Source organism: Siniperca chuatsi, linkage group LG24 (assembly GCF_020085105.1).
Source record: "Siniperca chuatsi isolate FFG_IHB_CAS linkage group LG24, ASM2008510v1, whole genome shotgun sequence".
Lineage (NCBI taxonomy): Eukaryota > Metazoa > Chordata > Actinopteri > Centrarchiformes > Sinipercidae > Siniperca > Siniperca chuatsi.
This window is the reverse complement of record NC_058065.1, coordinates 13,550,950-13,573,138: the sequence shown is the minus strand read 5'-3', so window position 1 is coordinate 13,573,138 and position 22,189 is coordinate 13,550,950. Positions and strand designations below refer to the sequence as shown.

At 40.0% G+C, this 22,189-nt stretch overlaps 2 protein-coding genes across 8 annotated transcripts in view; both read left to right on the top strand.

Moving 5' to 3' along the window:
• Positions 1-41: 41 nt before the first annotated feature.
• Positions 42-9,670, top strand: stradb (STE20 related adaptor beta). Of its 5 annotated transcripts, none has more exons than XM_044188180.1 (12): positions 42-251; positions 797-1,118; positions 1,779-1,859; positions 3,586-3,688; positions 3,842-3,963; positions 4,142-4,250; positions 5,241-5,364; positions 5,481-5,652; positions 5,884-6,015; positions 6,102-6,358; positions 6,489-6,531; positions 7,589-9,670. In XM_044188180.1, the coding sequence occupies exons 2-12, from the start codon at positions 1,107-1,109 to the stop codon at positions 7,748-7,750; spliced, it is 1,317 nt and encodes a 438-aa protein (XP_044044115.1). In that variant the 5' UTR covers positions 42-251; positions 797-1,106; the 3' UTR covers positions 7,751-9,670. The 5 variants fall into 5 exon arrangements, with proteins under 5 accessions (XP_044044115.1, XP_044044118.1, XP_044044117.1 ...); XM_044188183.1 differs by having other exon boundaries at positions 43-251; positions 797-914; XM_044188182.1 differs by having other exon boundaries at positions 43-251; positions 5,884-5,988.
• A 4,354-nt stretch (positions 9,671-14,024) lies between these two features.
• The window catches only part of nbeal1 (neurobeachin-like 1), a 53,904-nt gene continuing 45,739 nt past the window's right edge, over positions 14,025-22,189 (top strand). For 2 of the 3 annotated variants that reach the window (XM_044188169.1, XM_044188166.1), the window contains exons 1-2: positions 14,025-14,172; positions 14,706-15,076. In XM_044188169.1, the coding sequence (XP_044044104.1) occupies positions 15,026-15,076 (51 nt within the window). In that variant the 5' untranslated portion in view covers positions 14,025-14,172; positions 14,706-15,025. The other variant, XM_044188168.1, reaches the window with a different exon arrangement.

Here is a 22,189-nt window from a genome sequence, read left to right as displayed (position 1 = left end):
TGACGTTTTTATCACGCGCCAATTATCTGTGTCAAATTAAAAGTCCTGTCAAAAGAATATATTTTCGCCCTGGGATGTTATGCGGTTCGATATTGACAGTAAAATTCGATACTTTTTGCACACCCCGTATAATTTGGACACAAAATGAAATAATATGAACTTTATAGACAAAACGTCGTGTAGGATATCAGGCTCTCTGTATTTTTAACTTGTTTACGTCGAAGCGCTAGAACTGCTGTAGAGGGGAGAAGGTAAGCAGCTTATTTTCATTACAGGGTACTTCAGATAAATACAATAAATATAAGACCCATTGTTTAACTGAGCTAACGTTAGCTCAATGCTTGAACCATGCAAATAAATCTACATTAGTAAGTCTAGCTACCGAAAGGGGAGACCAACAGGATGCGTATTATTGTTTTTGTGTAGCCTGTCCCGTATTTTCTTTCTTCACAGAGTTACAAATCAACGTGTAATAAAACAGTGTTATACAGCATGAGATAATTGGCCCATATGTTTGCTAATAGTCATTAACTGACGACATTAACCGTCGGTTTGAATTATAGTCGTCGTCTGATTAAACTAAAATGGCTGCAGTTAATCTAACCTTGAAGTGGAATTGAATTTGATAATTGCATTGCGAAATGATTCATTTTTGGATCGTAATCAACAAACGAAGCCTTATTGCCCACCAACATGACCTCTTTTGAGTACTTCATAGACACAGACAACTGATTAAAAAATAATATTTACTGCTTATTGGGAGCGTGCAGCCCTATAACCAAACACTGTGTTCCAGGCTTCATTCACAATTTTCCTTCTTCCGATGTCAACGCCACTGACTCGACTGGACGGGGATCACCGCTGGTGAATTTCACATCATTTCCTCAGATCTCTAGATCAGCTGATGCAGCCAGGTAAGCTGCAGACGGATGGATGCATGGTTGAGGTTGGATGGATGCTGGCTGCTTAGTGGAGGATTCACCGTTTGTCTCACATTACACTGCTGCGCTTCATCGTCCTGTCTCCCTCCACCGCGGTCGGTCTCCTGCGGCCTGTGAGCGGATGAATGCCAAAGCCTCTGATTTTACCATCGCCAAAAGGACTCCATGTCTTTCTTGGTAAGATTATCACGCTGCATGGATTTTCCTTTGTGCCTCCGTGCGTGCGGCGTGCCGTTGTATTGTTACCGAGTAGATGTATAGTCACGAATCAGTTGCTCATGCTGATGCCTCCGGTGGGATATGGCAAATTCAATCAGTCTTTCAAGAGTATTAAAAATTAGGGGCTTCCAGATAGGATGCACCAATATATTTGTCAGATATCAGTTTATCAAATTAGCATTTTTCTGAGTTACATGAGCTGTCAAATAGTCTTTAGAAAGCTTGTCTCAAAAGTGTAAACCCTTTATATATATATATATATATATATATATATATATATATATATATATATATATAGAAAGGAAAATATTAGATATTAATATTGGCTATCTGTGCATCCCTCACATCTAATTATGTATGCAGCTCTTATCTTGCTCTGTTGGGACACATCAGTCAGTCAGCTGCCTCTTTGTTGCCTGTTACCATCACTCTAATTCTCTCTCCACACATCACTTCCGATAAGATGCTCTGTAAGTGCCTTCACAGCCCATTTCCCCGATGCTTGCCACATCTCTGACCCTCCCAAGGTCCCCAAGGCAGCTCCATGTTTCTTCTCCACTCTTCCTTGTCCTGTAGGGCATGTCTCACCTGTGCTTCCCCCCCCCTCCCCTTCACCAGGACTGTTCCTGCATCTCCCACGCTCAGGTCCAGCCCTTGGACATAGAGGAGCGCTATGAGGACATCAGCCACCAGTTCCTGGTCAGTAGCCAAGACGCTGTCAGCATGGAGACAGGCGTCACAGTGATGCTCTTCCATCATTTCATCACTATTCATTTATCATATCTGGAGCTGCTTAACCCTTGCCTTAAAGACAGTAACTATTGGAATAACATTGCAGCTGATAAAGCTATTGGTAACGTAAGAGACAGATTAGAACAAGAGTGGTCAAAATTGGTGCGACAGAGGCCAAGCTATCCTGATTTTAAGTCCTTAGTATGGGTCAAGCTCCCAAAACAGTAGATACTACAGTTCCCATAATGCAACTAATTCATTTTTTTTTAATTATGCCTGGTGAATGACCATGTCTCCCAGTTTATAACACAGGTGTTTTTGTAATGAATTTGTAACAAAGTCTCAAGCCCAAGTCAAGATAACCCAGATGACATCACTATGACATCATCAGGAGTCATTTTTATTCCACATAAAAACTTTATTTGCAAGATTTCACCAAAAAGTTTGCCTGTTTTATATAGGCAAGCAATGATATAATTATTCTTAATCCAGTACTTCATATTTAATAATTATTCATGTGTGTAAGGTCATTTTCCCCTGATAATACAGACAGTATGGATAAAACCAATAAAACACATTCAGCTGGTGTGTTTTAAAGCTGCATCCAAAACTTCTGCAACTGTCTGATGCTGAAAGAGAATAAGACACACTGTCCCAAAAATCTGTCTGCATCACTACAACTGCAAGCATCCCCCTCTCCCTCCCTTTGGTGGCCATTGTCCCCTCACACATTACCTCACCACCACAAAATTGGTTATTGTGTAAGAAGCATTACTAGTGACATTTTTCCAGTACCATAGCACAAAATGATTAGAATATAACTGAAAAGGCTATGTATGGCTGATGTTATTACCAGTAACTAAAGAGTGTTTTTTTCAGTTAGAGATTTATTTTGTCTCCTGCTTTTTGTGTTAAATGTAATCTACCCCCACCCTGCCTACTCACAATTTCAGCTGCTTAGTGATGGTGGTCCAAACCAGCAGCAAGCATATTTAATATTATTTCAGTATTTTCCTTGGCGCTGTTTTACCTCTTCACTAAATATTTCTGTTGGATATCTCCTGTAATTGATTAGCTTACTTGTCTGTACTCTGAATATGTGACTTTCTTGTTTGTATCAGTTCAACGGAAAAAAAGACAGGTGGAAGTTGGGCTGAACAAAACTGCTAATATAATCTAATTGTGGCTATGTTATAGAGTATTGCAGTTGCAATCGGCATTGTGAATATTTGTTGACGCCAGTCACTCCACCACTTTGGTCCCTCCTGAAATATCTAAAACAACTATTGGACAGATTTCCATGACATCCTAATAACTTTGGCGATTCCTTAGCTTTTCATCTAGCGCCATCATCAGGTCAAAATTTTAATTTCTCAGCTCTTTGTTTTTCCTTTTTTTTTTTTTTTTTGGAAATGATTGAGACCTGTACCACAGCATGTGAACAAGGATGCTGTCTTCTGGTTCTGTCAATATAGATTCAGTTCCTACTGGTCATTAACAGAGTTTGATGAAGGTCATAGATAATGCACATTTAAAGTGGCTGCACATGTGTACGTGTTTGAGTTACCTATATGACATACTGAATCATGTCTATTTGCTGAATTACCTTGCTGAGTTGCTTTTATTTTCCATTCTGTGTTACCTTCAAGATAAATGCCTAATATATGTGCGTGGGGTGTATGTGTGTGTGCAGAGCTGTGACGGTTCTGAATACACTCTGCAAGGGCCAGCAGGTGGCGATGACATCACAGGGCTGTCAGCCGAGCCAGCCCACTACCAGCTACTGTCTGAGCTGGGTGAGAACACCACAACACACGCTTGAGTCCGACCATTTCAGCGGTCAAGACAATTGCAAAGAGTGGAAATTGCACCTGATTTCCCACCCGAATCTTTCAAAACAACTGTAAATGCAGAAAGATTTCACTTCAAGTCAATTCTCTGTATCACAGGGAGGGGCTTCAATAACCTGAGCCAAGTGAACATGGCACGCCACATCCCTACTGGCCAGCTGGTGGCCGTCAAACAAACCAACCTGGACGAGTGCACCGAGGAGGAGCTGCTGCAGCTCATGGTGAGTTGGGTTTATTTAAAGGACATTTTGCTGAGTACATGTGGTTCTTCTCTTCAAAGCTTATTTTAGTGTTAGTTAAGTTTTTGAGGGTATCAGACATGCTTCTGTAAACCCACAATCAACTAATAGCTGCTTTCCGTCCATGTTTGTTTATGTCCGATTGTGTCTCAAACCCCAGAACGAGGTTCTGCTGTCCAGGCTGTTCCGTCACCCCAGCCTGCTGACCTCTCGCCTGGTTTTTAGCTCCTGCTGCCAGCTATGGGTCCTCACACCGCTCATGGCCTATGGTCAGCCACTGCCACACCTCACTAACGTTTTGTTTTGTTTTGTCCCTAAAATCCATCAAATTTACATGAGACTATTTTGATAATTTAATAATTACAGTTTTAATGAAATTGTTCTAATTCCAACTTTTCAAATGTGAGGATTTTCATACTTTTCTTTGTAGTACATGATTGTAGGAGCCATAATATAACTGATTGAATAATTAGGTTTATGGATGGTGCATCAGGTCTCATTGGATTAATTAGCTCAGTTCTATAAATAGGAACCAATCTTTGTCTGGTCAGGTGTTCTGCCCGGAAGGTAAACAGTTTTTTGACCTCTGAGGCAACTTGTTGCTGCAGTGGTTACTCGTGGTTCTGTATGTTACTGTTTGTTTGTTTATTATTGGAAATAGTTCGACTTCAACAGGAGAAATAAATGTGAGTCTGTCTCAGATGATGATTCGTAATCAGCGCGTCAATTAGGTCATCCGTGGCGCTGCACCTCAGTGGCTTAAAATGTTGTCTTAGCCTCTACAATGATAGTAAATTGTATATCTTTGGGTTCTGGACTGTTGGTCAGACAAAACAAGACATTTGAAGACGTCACCTTGGGCCGTGGAAAATTATTATGAGCATTTTTCACTATTTTCTGAAACTTTGTTGACAAAATGTTGAATCAATTAAGTGAGAAAATAAGTGAAATAATTGATAGATTAATCAATAATAAAATAATACTAATACTTAATTGCATCCCTAGATTTAATATTTAGCATTATCCTCTCTTAACCTCTCAGTTATTATGAAACATTTTGCTGTTTATATTGACGGACAATAGCTCTTTAGTGGTTTTGACATTCTTTATCAGTGCATTTCTTTATACAAAACCTTCTCAGGCTGAAATGATTGCACTCTCAATTTGCACCACTGCCTCAAAATTCAGATAAATCATTGCTGATTTTCCATGAGAATTACCTGCTCAGCTTGTTCTTTTCCCTCTCCTCTTGCCTGCAGGCTCTGCAGACACCTTACTAAGAACATATTTCCCAGATGGAATGAGTGAATCCCTGATAGCGTACCTGCTGTACGGTGTGCTGAAAGCATTGGAATACCTGCACAGGATGGGCTACGTTCACCGGTCAGTGGGAGACAGGAGACGTTATAAGATACATCTGTATTACATGGGGGGGAAAAGTATTTAAAATATACGAATATTTGAATCTCAGTGTCCACATATTCCTTTTCTCCTGTCAGGGGCGTGAAGGCCAGTCATATCCTGCTGTCAGGAGAGGGGCGTGTCTACCTCTCAGGGCTCCACTGTGTTTACAGTATGATGCGTGAGGGGAAGAGGATGAGGGCAGTGTTCGACATGCCCCACCACAGCCCCGCCCTGTTGCCCTGGCTCAGCCCTGAACTACTGCGACAGGTCAGGACTTCCTGTTTTAAGACCGATACTCCCATATGACATGAGCTCCACTTCTCCTGAGTATTAACTCAACTAGACTAGACTATTGAACAAGTGCCTTATCTCCTCCTTTTTAATATTGCTCCAATCAAAGCTGGAGATGCATTATTTCTAAATGGAGCTATTGTACCTATTTGTACCTTATTCTAATGTATTCTGTCTCTCCTCTCCCCATGGTGTTGCCCTCAGTAGGACCTGCACGGTTACGGAGTGAAGTCAGATATCTACAGTTTAGGTATCGTGGCTTGTGAGCTGGTCAGCGGCAGGGTGCCTTTCCAGGACATGCCTCCCACTCAAGTAATGAAAACACTTCCATCCAGACTGGTTAGGAAGAATATGTATTTGCATGTTTAGCTTCAAAGGATCGGTTCACCCACAGTTTGCGTCAGTGTTTGAATCTTCCTGTTCAGATGCTGCTTCAGAAGCTGCGCGGCTCCCACTGCTGCCTGCTGGACGTGGCTCCCTTCCCGCTGGGTGAGCTGGGGGGGCTGAAGGTGTCGCGGTCCGGGGTGGACTCCGGCATCGGGGAGAGCGTGGCCACCGGAAGCCTGACACACAGCGCCACCGCTCCTCCTGCCGACCGACCTCAGAGCCCAGGACCCAAAAACCACTCGGCCACCCTGCACAACCTGGTCCAGCTATGTCTGCAGCAGCAGCCTGAGCGCAGGTCGTTACATTAAAGGACCAGTTAGCTTCATTTGACAATTGATCTGATATGATTCCATTCATGTACAGTACAAACAATGATTTCCTTAATGCAAATGACAGAGTGTTTGTCCTGTTTTTGTCTTTCATAGACCGTCAGCATCTGCATTGTTGACCCACGCCTTCTTCAAGCAGGTGGGTTTCCTAGTTGTGATGCCTGCTTCTCTCAGTAGAGCTCTGTTTATTTCTTTTATCTAAAATCACTTCCTTGTGAACTTCCACTAGGCTTTTGCCATCTGGAAAAGTACTGTTCTGTGACAGCAAAACGTCATTCTAACATCAATGAATCTAAGAATAGCAGTAAATAGCAGCAACGTTTTTGCTGTCTTTTTAGCCATGCTAGCGGAATGGCTCTATGGATGGCAGTGTCATTATGTCGGCTTTGTCTGTTGGTCGGTCTACTACTTTGGTCTAGCCTGAAATGTTCAGTAATCATTGGCTGGATTGCTATGACATTTAGTACAAACAGTCATGGGCCCCAGAGGATGAATCCTAATGACTTTAGTGATCCCCTGACTTTTTCTGTAGCGCCATCATAAGGTTGACATTTGTGGTTTTAAATAAAATGCTTCCACAACTATTGGATAGACTGCCATTAAATGTTGGACACACATTCATTTGAATTTGTCCAATACTTTGATTTACAACCAAATACCTGCAAAACTGACATTCCCATCAGCCTCAGCTGTACTTTGTGTTTAGCGCTAATTATCAAATATTAGCCTGCTAACTCGCTAAACTAAGATGGTGAACATGGTAAACATTATACCTGATAAAAATTTGCATGTTAGCATGCTAGTGTTAACATTTACCTCAAAGCAATGCTGTACAGCCTCATAGAACCGCTAGCATGGCTGTAGACTCTTAGTTGCGTTGTGTGTACACAAAGATACAATATTCAGCAAACACAATATTGTACTATTAAAATACATGACAACCAAATAATGGCTACTCTCGTGCCATATAGTAGGGTCTGGATCAGAAGGGTCAATTCACTTTCCCAGATTATGATAACTACAACAACCGATTACAGACATGTTTATTCCGCAACCGAGCCTCAACACGTAATTCCGACACAGCAGGTTAGTCAGAATACATACAATATAATGAAATCTGTGAGAGCTGACATTGAAAAATAACACTACATTATGTTGTGCCAGTGTTTGAGCAGAGTTGTGTTGTTCTGTGACAGGTGAAGAGGCACACCAGAGACTCCTTCCTCAGCCTCATGTACCCAGCAGTGCCGCTCACCAGCCCCGAGGACCCTCCAGTATCCTGCCCCCCCACCCTGTCTTGCCATGCTTCAACGTCAACCTCCACCGACACCACTGAGGCTGTGTGGGACTTCTCCTAACACCAATTCTCTGTCCCCAAATCTCCAAATCCTGACTAGCAAGCCAAACACAAGACAATCAAAGCAAAGCAATGAGGCCAAATTCTACTGTGCTTTTATTTTTTATTATTAACCCGACTCTCTGAGCCTTTTTTAAGTAGTTTTGTAGTGTTTTTTATATGTTTGTCTGGTGCATATGTGGAGTTTGGGTCATGGGTTGGTGACGCAACTGTGAAAGTGCTGGATCAAAGAAGCTGCTCTGATCACATGATATTAATAATGGACTATCAATGAGTCACAGGACAAAAGACTAATCAGTTGATTAATAATCACACACTTCCTGAGGTAAAAGGCAACTATTAAAGTAAAAGTTCACCCAGAAATACTTTATTGTTAAAAACAGCTATTTGTGCAAAAAAATATGTCTGGGAGCATTTTGTTGTTACAGTGTTCTTTTCATATTTCCATGGAAATGGTTATTTTTTGGGTGGCCGTTGTACCGGTTCTTCTACTCTAAAGGCATTCTGAAAAATGGAGGACCTTGTTAACTGAATCTGAAATAAATAAGTGAATACATCAAAAAATAAATCCTAATAGGTACTGACAAAATAACCCCTGAAGTGTAAGAAATTATGTCAGGGTGGATTTTTCCTTTAAAGTGTTGTAATATATTCAGACTGTGACTAGTGAATACCGAGGTACATAAAAGTATATTTACAACACACATGCTTATATATTCATCTAAATGAGGTTTTCAAACGAGGATATAGTCTCTGATGTCCATCACAAATAATCCACAGATCCGCTTAGACATCATAGGAAAAAGACGCTCCTTAACTTGCGCGTCGTTTGTCGACGTTTTTAAGTTTTCTTCAGTATCACAGTAATCCAGTGATAGTTGTATGTACATCCATGGGTATGCTGCAAACAGGAACTGCTAATAGGTAATACTTTTAAAGGTTTTCCCAAATTATGGGAATTATGTTTCAAAAACTTAAAGCATGATTCAGAAATTAGATGATTTTTACTATGTTCAAAATGTTTAGAAAATTGGCCACAATCAAATACTTAAATATATTTTTGCTGTATTTTTGAACATAAATGCACATAGTGTTTATGTATAGTCATTTTAAAACATGTTATCACGTGTTTGCCCATGAGCAAATAAGACAAAGTGCAAACTGTCTGAAAAAAGAGCACATGAGCAATAGAATATATCTAGTGTTCCATGTAGTTGTTAGAAACCATCAGTGGAAACAACCTTCCCTGCCCTGATCATTAGTGATACGCAAAAAGAATATTTCTACCGTGCTCTGTGACCACTTCTCCAACAATGCCTTTATGTTTGAATGAAACCTGCATTCTGAATATGGTGATCTATCTGTAACTGTGATTACATGTACTGTGTATGAGAACTGTGATCTTCAGTACATATCAAACATGGTAGCTGTATGAGCCTTATATATATCTATATATATACACATATTATAAATGATATATATGTATATACACAATTTGATTTCTAAACTTCCTTTTAGCTTTTATTGATTTCTTTACAGATTTATGTTGATAGAAAGTGTTTGTGTGTGTGTGTGTGTGTGTGTGTGTGTGTGTGTGTGTGTGTGTGTTTTGACGGTACGCTCCATTCTGAAGTACACTGCAATATTCTTCTTAAATCCCTGAACTTTGATGGATCCTCAGAACTGTTAGATATGTAGGAGCTGCTGGAGTCTGGAAGACGGACTGTAAAAAAGACCTGTTCTGCAATTATATAGTATTAGCAGCATCAATGTGTAAATTATGGGCAAAGTCATGTACCCCTTAAATCCTACAAAATTTAAGGGTTTTTTAAAGTTGTTTTTAAGGGGTTTAATTTTTTTCCTTTTAAGAACCCCTTAAAATAGCATTTGATAGAATAATAAAGGGTTGTCAAATATTTCACATTAATGTGTCAATTAAGAGGAAAGTCATGTAACCCTTAAATTGTACTTATTTTTTTTAATTAAGGGCATTTCAAATTAAGGTGCTTTTAAGGGGGGTGGATTTTTGGTTTTTCAAATAAATGGACAAATTTAGAGACCCCTGGCTATCTTAGATTAACACTCGAAAATATACTTTGCTGTCTTTTTGAGAGCAAAATGAGAAGATCAATATTGTCTTATCTGTGCGTTAAGTACGGAGCTGACGTCAGAAAGGGGTAGCATAGAAGCATGGGGAAACGTTATCCTCACTCTCCAAAGTTCAAAATTACAACTACCATCACATCTAAAGGTGATATATTAACACTGGTTTGACACTGTATCTTCTGTCAATCCGTAAACAAACAGAAATGTAAAAATTACACCTTGGGGGGAGTTACGTGTTGAAGTTCTGCTCCTCTTCAAAAGGGCTAATTAGAGATTTGGAACAGCGCACAGGAAATGTTGTAAATGTTTGAGAGAAATTTTGAGAAAGCTGCTACAAGAATTGTGTTCAAACCTGAGTTTAATGGGTTGACCCTTTTTCCTGACTGCGATTTTGATGTTGCTGTACATTGCCTTTCGAGTCTTTTCAAGTCTGTAAATATTCTGTCATTTCGTTAGCAAGGCAAGCTAGCTTTTAGCCAACATGTTAGCCAGACTACCTTGATATTTTTTGTCATGTGTGGATTTTATTTTAATTTGTAAAGAGCTATTAGAGAAATAGAAAGATTGGTATTTGCTTCGTGAATGTAATCTATATCATTCAGTATATTTCAATTAGATAATACTGACTGTTTTTCGCCAGACATAACGTTTGGCATGTATGCCAAAAAGTTCTATTTAGGTTTCATCAGACCACAAACTTTTCAGCCAGTTTGTTGGAGGATCCTCAAGGTGTCTCTCTGTAAACTTCAAATGGGCTTCCAGATTCCTTTTTCAGAAATGGCTTGTTTCTTGCCACCCTCCCATACAGGCCAGATGTGTCCAATATCTTTGATATTGTTGTGTGATGCACATGTTGCCATCTGTTGGCCATAAAACCCTGTAGGTCTTTCAAGGTTGCCATTTGATTCCGCGTAGCCTCTCACCAAATGTCTTCTCTCCTGGTTATCTAGTTGACGCCCTGATTTTGGTAGCCTGGGTGGTGTCATACACATTCCACTTTTTAATGATGGCCTTAGCAGTGCTTCGAGGTATCTTCAAAGCCTTGGAAATCTTTTTATATCCCTCGCCTGATGTGTATCTTTCCACAACTTTGTCGCAGACTTGTTTTGGGAGATCTTTGGAGCCCATGCTGCTGTACTTCCAAACAGAGGGACCATGGTAAACTGCTGTTGGACATTGGGTCATTGAATGATGTTGAAGGCATTTAGTTATCCCTGAGATAGTTGTCATGATGCTTCAGTAAAGGGGGTGTATACTTATCAAACCAAGTTATTGCAATTGTTTATTTTTAGATATGTTTTTGAGTTTTGTGAGTGAGAAATTAGTCATTTTAAGCCATGTTTGCATAACACAGTTCCACATCTACAAATGTATCTTTTTCCTGGACTCACCACCGTCAAAAATAATTAGCCATAATTCTGCATCAGCACATCTTATTGCAGTTAATTAGTAACAGAGACCCTGACAACTGTCTTATACGCTAGTACTTCCTTTTTTACTATTGTATTTTTACTTGTTTCAAATAAACTAAACTAAACTAATGGTCAGTCACATGACTTTATTGATATAATAGATAATAGATCCACAAAAATATTCTCAGAACGAAAATATATTTCAGCGTTATGACATTACTAATAGGCCTATAAGTGCAGCTAAATGATGATATGAATGACGATAAACTGATAAGTGTGCTAATTAGACACAACAGTTATAAGGTTAGAGCCAATTAAACTTGTAGCTCAATTTGTGTCTTGCGCTGAAACGCATAACACATAATGACACGCATCTGATGGTGCGTTTTAAGGAATATCTGAAAATTTAGTTCACACAGGAGATACACTTTGACTATAAGAGTTCAACAGCTCCGGATACATTTTAAGTCAAGTTTTAATCATCAAAACAAGTCAACTCGGCTGTCCGTCCTGACGTTTCCTTTTAATAGTTCTCCTAATAGTTCCATCGTCTCCATGGTTACAAGGAAAATGTATTTTGGCATTTTATGAATACTGGCCCAGTCGCCATCTTTTTTTTAATTTATTTTTTTTACATAACTTTTACTAATAACATTACAAACTCGGTAGAATTGATGCCTTCAAACCAATCAGCAGATGTTTCTCATGATTGGTGCTCTGTTGCAACTGCAGAGTGAGAGAGTGGAAAGGTCTTTTAGTTACAGGATCTTTGTCATTCCTCATCTCTCTCTCCTCTCATTTCCTGGGATGTCTACTGCCATTTCACTAATAAAGGCCTAACATTTTCAAAAATACCTAAAAAAAAAAAGTGTTTATGCAATAGCCTATTTAGCCTGGTGCAGAACAGAAAAAGTAAGGATTTTTTGCTTTTGCCCACATTTCGTTTAGAATAGGCTACTACAGTAATTGTATTACTATATATTCATCTGATATGTCTTTATTTTTGATATCTGAAACCACGTTTTTCCTTTGAAAGAAAACATTTCGTCGCAGAAACACACTCACACTACTCTAGTGATAAATAGCAGTTCTCTACTGCTCCACTAGATGGCAATACAACATCAAAACAAACCGATGGAGCTCTGCAACCAAGCCCAGCCCTTAGCAACCACGTAGCTCCACATCGGCAACGTAAAGTTGATTGACTGTCGCAATTTTTCAAAAAACAAACCGAGTATTATTATTAATATTACACGTGTTAATGTTTTTTTTTCCTCATAAGAAGTTAAATACGCTATAAAGAAACACGTATACTGTATTGACACTGCAGTTTAAGCCAGAATATGTTACCTTGGTTGGTAGTAATTTTGTGCCAGTAGCTGTGTGTGTGTCCGGTTCGCCTACCAAATTAAAGGTTCGTCTTATACTGTGTGCATAACCCATACAGAATACAGTTGATGACATGCAACTGGTTAAGTATTTCACATAGCCTAAGTATTACCATCTGAGTATGGTTTATTAAAACCATAATAGTAATCTTGCATTCTTTTGTTTTTGCTTTTGATTAATGAGCATATTCTTTTACAGCAAAACCAACTTCACAAAAAGTGATTTACTTTATATAGGCTACCATTATCAACCTTAAGGCCAGAGTATTTTGCCATTTTCTTGCCACACCCTTCTGTGACTAATGATGACATCTAGCCTGTTGCAAGAAATCTTGGTGTCCTGTTTGATAACAATTTATGTTTTGAGCAACATATCACTAAGCTTGTCCAATCATGTTTTTATCACCTCAGAAACATTGCGAAAATCCAATCTATTTTAAATCTTAGTGATGCAGAAACTGTTGTACATGCTTTTACCTCCTCACGCCTCGATTATTGTAACAGCCTGTTCACTTGTCTTAATCAAAAAACTTTGACACAACTGCAAACTGTACAAAACTCAGCTGCTAGGCTGTTAACCAGGACCAAGAGGTACGATCACATCACACCTGTTTTAGCCTCTTTACATTGGCTCCCTGTTTGTTTTAGGATTGATTTTAAGATCTTGTTGATTACTTTTAAGGCTCTTCATGGCCTGGTTCCAGACTATATTTTAGACCTTGTAATCCCTTATGAACCTTCACGTAGTTTGAGATCTTCGGGCAGGGGTCTTCTGTCTGTTCCTGAGTCCAGGATGAAATCTAAAGGGGACAGAGCTTTTACCATCAGGGCCCCGAGGCTCTGGAACAACCTGCCCGAAGAAATTAGGTTGTCTGAGTCAGTGTCTTTGTTTAAGTCTCTTCTCAAAACACATTTTTATCTGAAAGCATATCCTGATTTTACTTGAACTGGCTGTTTATTTTATTGTTTATTTTATTGCTTTTGTGTATTTTGTGTATTTTATGTATTTTATTTCTTTATATTTCGTCATTCACTGTGATATTTTATTTCTCTTGTTGTGAAGCACATTGTACTTTGTTTTGATGAAGTGCTCTATAAATAAAGTTTTATTATTATTATTATTATTATTATTATTATTATCTACCATTACATATACTGCAGGCCTGTAGAAGAATTTACTTGTCTTTGATTCAAGTTGGAAGAAAAATGCCAGGCATTTAATGATAGAAAATATATCTTCTGAAAATATTCTCAAGCACAGTATAACACTTTGTAATCAAACTAACTTAAAAGAAAGAGTAGAAAAAAACAAACACAAATTTCTGTCATAACTACATTTGTGCAGTTATTTTTTCTGTTGTTCTTTCAGGGTGAGCTCTCTTATTTTGAAAACCAACCCAAACGTTCTTCGACAGGAAGTTGCTGTTGGTTGTGTACGCTGTATTGTTGTCGGCAACTTGACACATTTACAACAACTCGAGACGGCGTCAGTGACAGTTGGTCCTTTCGTTACACAGGTGAGTGGTCTTCAATTTCTCGACGGTTTCGATACATTTTATCAGGTGCTCATATGTTTATTCTTTTTTTATATGAGACTTCTGTAGCCGGACAGACTTGGGAGGACGAGAGGCGTTTCTGTGACATGAGGAGGAGGAGAAAGGGAGGCAAAAAAAAAAAAAAAAAAATAGAAATAGGCTTTTTTGACAGCTAGCTTTTAGCTAGCTTGTTCAGGTAAGGTCGACTGATACAGTAATGTTTGCCGAGGATAACGGAAGGCGTTGTATAGCTGTCCAGGACGAGCAAGTCTGCTTGTAGCTATTTGTAGAGCATTAACATTATTAATGGTGTGTGTTTTGCCTGGTAGTTTAAACCACCTTCGCCTCAGTCTGTCTGCGCTTGGAGCCAGCAGGACAGCTCAAAGTGCACAGGGAGTAACGTTACTGGAGGTATTTTGTTGCTGCTAGCAGTGAAATAGTTTCGCCATTCGTTAGGCCGTGACAAAACATCCGCCTCCGTGATATGTAATTGTCTGTGTTGTTATCATTGATAGCGCAAACACTGCTGGGAATTATCTTCTGGTTCTTCGAGAAGAGCTGAAGAAGTGGAAGCACAGGCCCAGTTGCACCAAGTCCTCTCTGGGACTGCACAGCTCTCCTCTGCCATGGAATAATTTTTGGAAAGTTTCTGCCACAACACGTCTACCATCGTCGCATCTTTGAAGGAGTGTTACGTCTTGCCAGAATTGGACAGTCATGATGTTGAGCATTGAAGGCCAGCAGCAGAGGTTTAGCTCTTGACTGAAAACCATGAAGCAGCCAGGGAAGTGACCTCGGTGCACAGTACAGGCTGAGGGTGCCACTCACTGGCACCATGGCATCCAAGGAGAGACTGTACGAGGTCTGGATGCTCTACTGCACTAAGGTAAGGTGTATTCCTGTGCACGCAACACTCTCCACTGTGGCTGTTTTGTCTCCTGTTGAACAGCCAGGGAGATGTCATTTGGTGAAGTAATGGACAGTATGATGGCATTTCCTCCCTTGCAAAGAGGTTATTCTTTCTTGGCATATCGGTAGTGGCAGGCTATGGCCAGTAGTAAGTAAAGTCAATTTGGGATTTCAAATCATGTGCTGACAGACATTTTTAAACCAAAGTCACTGATTGTCATTGTTTTGTGGCAATGTTTAGCATCTTTTTATACCATGTATTACACTTTTCAGGATGCAAAAGCCTCTGAAACAGCATATAAAACATTATAGGACTCGAAAACCACTCCAGACTAATGAAATTTCTTGCAGATCCTGAAGGATGTATTGGTAGGGGACACATTAGGTGTATAAATGAATAATTAATTCACAGAGAACCAATGTAACTTAGTGTGGTCGGACAGGAACGTCCATCATATTGGTGCTGAATAAATAATATCTGATATTTATCAGAAAGTCAACACCATCCCCATTAATTCTAAACACACATCCAATAGTTGAAGACTAAACATATATACAACACTAGTAGGGATGCTATGTGGTCATGTCAGGTAGGATGGGGCACTGCTGCAGTGAACAGTGCAGCGCATATAGGATACTGCTTTGTTTTTACAGTCGAGATGAATGAATGACACTAGTAGAGACAGCATCCCTTGAGTCAGCTGCTGGCTAGATTTAATTCACTTGGCGATAAAGCATGAGCACGTCCTGGCGTCCAATCAAAACAGCCTGCCTGAGCCGCTCCTCACGTGAGCCCAGCTGCACTCACACACTTATTTCCCACAGTAATCCCTCCCAATAACATACACACAGTACGCAACCCTCTCTGAAGTATTTACCCTATAAAAGCAAAGCTGTTTTCTGCAAGTTTAGGATATCTCATTGAATAGTCCTCACCCTGAGAAGTAAAGTATGGAAGCTTGAATGCTGACACAAATAGAACATCTAATACCAGTTGTGTGGGTGTTTGTGGTGCATAACAGAAGTATTCAGACACACTGCTGCCCGCACACACTTGTCACAGTCACTTGTGAAAATGTCAGCAATTGCTGCAAGCATACACATTGCATTTGTTCAAGCAGGAGTGTGTATTTGCATTGATTAAGCATTACACTGCGAGGAAGGATCATTTCATTTCATCTTGGCTACGAGCCAGGTTCCACCAGGCCAATATTTCTCTTTGCGTGAGGCAAAAGAGACGCTGAGAGAGAAGCATTCAAATATATATGATATATGTGCAGCAACCTGTCTCTCTCTCCCCGAGCAGCTGTAATGTTAGGTATGGCTAGCGGGGTGTCTGTGCACTATATATGTGCATGTATGTGAGGGTTGCCAGGATATGTTGGCTGTAAGGAGAACCTGCAGTCAAGTGGCCTAAATCAGATGAAGAATGTTGGTGTGAAAGCCCCGAGACCCCCTGTGTCCCACCAAAGGGTTAATTGTTTCACAGCCAACCTTAGTCCAACCTCCCCCTCCCAGCCTCTTGTTGTCTCAACCAAGCACGAGTTTCTTATGTTACTGTGTGCGCAAGGAAATACTCTAGTTTGGGTTAGGTACAGTATGTTTGATAGATAGTGTGTTCTTATTGTAGAATCAGTCACTGCTATATTGGTGGTCTAGTTGCATTTTTAACTGTAGTTTCAGCTGAATAAGCATTGCCTCAACCTTTTTAAGTGATCATTTTCTTGGTTATATGTAGCATTAATGTGTTTAGTAATTATTGTCCAGGGTTTCATATACTCAATTTAAATTGATAATCAGATATTGGTATCTTAAGTCCACTTTGAAGCCACTTTGAAGACTATTTAAGCATCAAAACAGAATAGAGTACAACCAATAGCTTTTTAAACTAGATTATATAATTCAGTTAGATGACTTGGAAGGGGGTTGTTTTGTTCTTGTTCTCATCATAGGTCCCTCATGCCATCTGTCTGTTAAATGATTGACAAAACAGCGACTGCCTTTAGTGTCAGAGGTTAACACTTGCACTGTTCTCTGAAGAGGAGTCAGTCAGAGGTGTATTGTTGACAGTAGAAGCTTGTACAATACAAGCAGCCAAGGGTCACATTGGGAGAACCAGCTCATCCTGCTCTGTCAGTTAGACATCAGCTGTCTTTTCTAATCTCTGTATGGCATTATTATTCACCTGACTGTCACCCAGTTCCCAATGCTGAAAGAGGAAGGGGTGGGGTTTGTATTTAAACAGATGTGAGATGCTTTGATTAATGTCTTAGAATGACATTGTAATAATAATTTCAGACTGTTTCAAGCCAGTAGTGGCAGCTGTTTGCATATTGATGATGAGGTCAGAAATTGTTGGGTGAGCAGCTGTGGCATCAAATGAGTGTGTAGGAGTTGGTGTGTTGATGGGGACTGGTGGCAAGGCAAGGCAGTTTTATTTATAAAGCACATTTCATACACAGAGGTAGATTCAAGGTGCTGTACAGAGAAGTTAAAGACAGCAAAATTCAGGAGTTAAAAACAGCACAGTTCAGAAGTTAAAAATGGAGTTAAAAGTGCTTGAGAACAATAATGTTTTCGGCCTGGATTTAAAAACTTCAGTGGATGGGGCATTCCTAAGACCATCAGGCAGTTGGCTCCAGCGTTGTGCTGCATAATAACTAAAAGCCGCTTCTTGTTGGGCACCACTAGCAGTCCACTCCCCAACGATCTAAGAGTTTTTGCAGGGTTATATTGCTTAAGCATATCAGTTATATATTTAGGGCCAGCTCCATGTAAAGATTTCTAAATAAGTTATAAGACTTTAAAATCAATTATGTGGCTTACTGGCAATAATTGTAGAGATTTAAGAACTGGGGTCCTTTTGGTTTTGGTAAGAACTCCTGCGGCTGAATTTTGGATAAGTTGCCTGATGGTCTTTTTAGGAAGACCTGTCAGAAGTCCATTGCAGTAATCAAGATAAAGACGTGAATCATTTTTTCCAGATCTTGTTTTGTCATGAGGTCCCTGACTTTGGCTCTGTTTTTAGGGTGATAAAATGACGATTTTGTTATTGCTTTTACATGACTGTTAAAACGTAGGCCGGAGTCAATTAAAACCCTAAGGTTCTTAACCGGCTCTTTTGTATTTAGTGCCTTTTCCTTTAGGTGAGCAGCAACCCTTTCATATTTGTTGCCAAATAAAATGATCTTTGTTTTGTTTTTGTTTAATTGTAAGAAGTTTTGATCCATCCAGGCATTTATTTGCTCAATGCATTGGGATAGTGACTCAATGGGAGTAGTCATTTGGTGAGAGAGCTAGTAAATTTGGGTGTTGTTCTGAAGAATGTGGCCAAGTGGGAGCATGTACAGGTTGAAAAGAAGAGGGCAGAGAATTGATCCTTGAGGGACACCACAGGTTAAAGGCATGCATTTTGATTTATGGCTCCCAATGGCGACAAAATAATCCCAGCCCTCCATGTATGATTTCAGCCTAGGGTTGGATACCGAACTTGTACTTTTAAGGGTACCGACCAAATTACGTCGGTACTACAGAGTACCAATTCACATTAAATCAGTCTGTGCCAAATTTCGGTACCTGAGAACAGATTTTGGTAAGAGAGTAAAGTATAGAGAGAAAGAGAGAGAGACTACGTCACCCCTGCTGCTAAATCACACACTGGGGCAGCATTATGCCAGCGTTGTTTGGTTCAGTGTAAAAAAGCAAAGGGCTGCTGAGTCAGGGCAATGGCGAGCTGAAAGTGGCTGCAAGTGTGGTTACATTTTTCAAAACTCCAGGCAGAAAACCCTCACTGCATAAGCTGACCAGGGCAACATGTCTAACCTGAGGAAACACCTGGTCAAAAACAAAATATATCTAAATGCTGTCTGAAAGTCAAGGCCCCCACTGCAGCTAACGTTAGCGCACCTGCAGCCAGCAGGAAGAAGTTAACTTAATCTCCATGGATGACTAAACTTTAAGTGAGGCAGTGAGGTAAAATGTTCTAAATAAACAATGTTGAAATTGAAAAGTTTGGACTCATTTTTGTTATTACAGAGAGTACAGAAAAAAGCTACCATTGGGTACCGGTACCAAATTCTAGGTACCGGTACTGATATCGGTTCAAATGTGAACCCAACCCTATTTCAGCCATTTTTAAATTGTTCCAGAAAAACCAACCCAGTGTTCCAGTCTTTGCAAAAGTATGCTGTGATCAAAGCCACACGGAGGTCTAAAAGCACTAAATTGATGTCTTGCCTAAATCACTATTAAAACGAATATAATTTAAAACCTTTATAAAAGCCATCTCTGTGCTGTGATTGGCACGAAAGCCTGATTTAAAATTCATCAAAATAGTCGTTAAAGGTTAATAGGGGATAGTTTGGCTCAGGTTTAAGCTCAAGTCTAATACCATTAATTTTATTTTTTTTTAAAGGACGCAAATTCGTCGCATTCGATGCTGCACTGTGTGGGAACTAACTGTCTAAGCAACTCGATGATATCAAGTTTTTTTTAAGTTTTCAAGACTTTGATCATGATTACCCTTTCCATTCTTAACCACACATGCACATACTTAGGATATTCTATACTTTGTTACCGTCAACAAATCCATTGAAGGTGTGAGTCCGTCTCTCAGTATTTTACAACTTCCTTACTCAAAACAGCTGGGCACTGTAGTTTTTAGCAAACGTAACTTTAACAGGAGTTAACAGTGCATTTGTTGGGGACCATTTTCAGCCATGGATTAATATGTGCTCTGGTGAGTACTAATGGCAGCAGGATGCATTTATGCCTTCAAGCACAGTGAACAGTATTTTAGAGTAATATTTACCATTTGAAAATGAGTATAGTATTTTTAAGTATGAAGCTTATACCCAATTTTCGCTTCTGACCAGACTGCAGAACAATCCACCACAATATCTGTAATTGGTCTGTCATTTAAAGCGGGCTTGGATTGGTAGATGCATATTGTTATTTCATGTTATAGTAATTGTTTAAAATATGTTGGTATACCCTTTAAAATGGTAGGATCATCACACCCAGAAACTCTGGAGACCCGTGCAGGTTTCTACACACAGTAGGGGCTTATAAATAGCACAGGGGAGGATTCTGTGTATTAGTAGATGTCTGAAGCCATCAAAGGGTTTATAATGTATACATTTTAGCAATTATAATGAGAATCTGCAGTAGTTGCAGAGGCTGACTCCATCTTGCTTCTCTGAGTTGTAGAGGGCTGAGAGGTCACAGATGACGCTAAGACCGTTACGTAACCAGCCATCCTCTTATAGTGGCTGCCTGTCATTGGTTCGTGCCAGTGTTGTCCCCTGAGCACACGGAGCCGCTTGTTGCCGCTGGTATACAGTGGCAACATCACAGCGCTGCAGTGGCTCTCCTCTTTCACCAGTATATTATCCAGAAGGGCTTGTCAGAGAAAGTGAAGGGTTTAGCAGACTTCTGAATAATGCCTTTGTCTGCTGCAGAAAAGCCCTTTTAATTCTCAACCACAGGGAACATGCCTCAACAGCTAGCAGCATCATTTCACCCTTCAGTGGCTTTAAAGCTGAGTCCGGTATCTTAATTCTAGAGCAGAAATCCTCACTCCCCTTTAATTGTCCACAAACCAGGGATTTCTGGTTAAGATTCATAGAACCGTCATCCTGTCTAATGTCACGCCACCCTACCCTGCCCGGTGAGCCGCTTTTTGACTGGATCGGAGAAACGGCCACGTCATTTGCGTAAACCCCTGCACTTATGGGAGTCAAGAATAGTGAGAGGATTGAAGGGAGAGGGTGACAACAGAGGGAGGAAGAGAGAAATGAGGAGGGAAATAAGACTAAACAGTTAAGCTGGAGATGATGGAGGAGGAGAAAGTGCCGCGGTTTCACATATTTGAGTAGATTACTCAGGTCTTTTTCCGGCTTTGCTGCTTGTTTGCTTGTTACAGTCTAATCTCTGTTGTCACACACACACACACACACGTACACCATGCCACACACAGTCACACAAGCTCACACACTTTGGCTTTGGTTTATGTGCTGGTATGCAAAATTTGTTCCCTCAGGCTAGCTTTCTTTCTCTTTGCCCGCTTATTTCATTCTGTGTTCCACTCTTGCTTCTCATTTTCCTCTGTGCTATGAATATCTCTGGAATAACACTGATGTCACTGACACGGTGTATCAGACATGCTTCATGTGGTTTTAACCCCGCCCACCAGCCTCTTTAAATACACCCCTGGCAGTGACGTCATGGCCAGTGGCAGTGATGTTGGGCTGTGATGGTGCAGAAACAGAATGACTACAGGGTTATATACCTACAGGGAGGGGACCTTTAAACATTGTGGTTTCAGCGACTCCATGCCACTTCCACCAAACCAGACCCAAACTAAGCAAGCAGCCACCCGACTAGCCGGCTGACCGCGCCTGTCTGGAGGGGCGGAGCACTTGCTGAGCTGGAGACTGTGTAGCTGCTCTGCATAAGAGCATAGAGCAACTGATAATAGATATAAAAAGAAGTTTTAATGTATTGGTGTCCTTTATCTAAATTAGATGAAAATGCAACCAAAGCTGTTGGTGTTGAGTTGCCACAGAAAATAATGACATATTTAGCCTAAGGGTTTTTTATATTTTTGTCATAATTGTTTTATTAGACTAGTAATTCTTGTTTTTATTTTATGTGTTTATAACTTGGCTGACTTCAGTATTATGTGGTTTTTGCTTCACTTGCCTTTGGCTTCTTCTTTCTCTGACTTTATTTTGAAATAGTCTGACTGAAGTTCTGTAGTTTGCGCTGTTTTTATAGGTGGTTAAATTGTCTTTTTAGCAATTTATTTTATTATATTCCATTAACTTAAAGGTGCAATGTGGGGTTACAGAGTACATAAACAAAGGTTCTTTTTACAATTAGTGTTTTTCACCAAAATGCATTGTGTATGCTTGAGGTCTAACAAACATGTTGAGTGCATTTCCTTCCTCATGAAACATTTGGTAAGCTGATTTCTTTATAAAGAAAATAAAAAAAAAAGTACTTCTGCTTTGTTTACATCCTTGTTTGCTTGCTAGCGGTCTTCTTCTTCATTATCTTTTGTTAGTGCAGGAAAGCCACCAACTGTTGA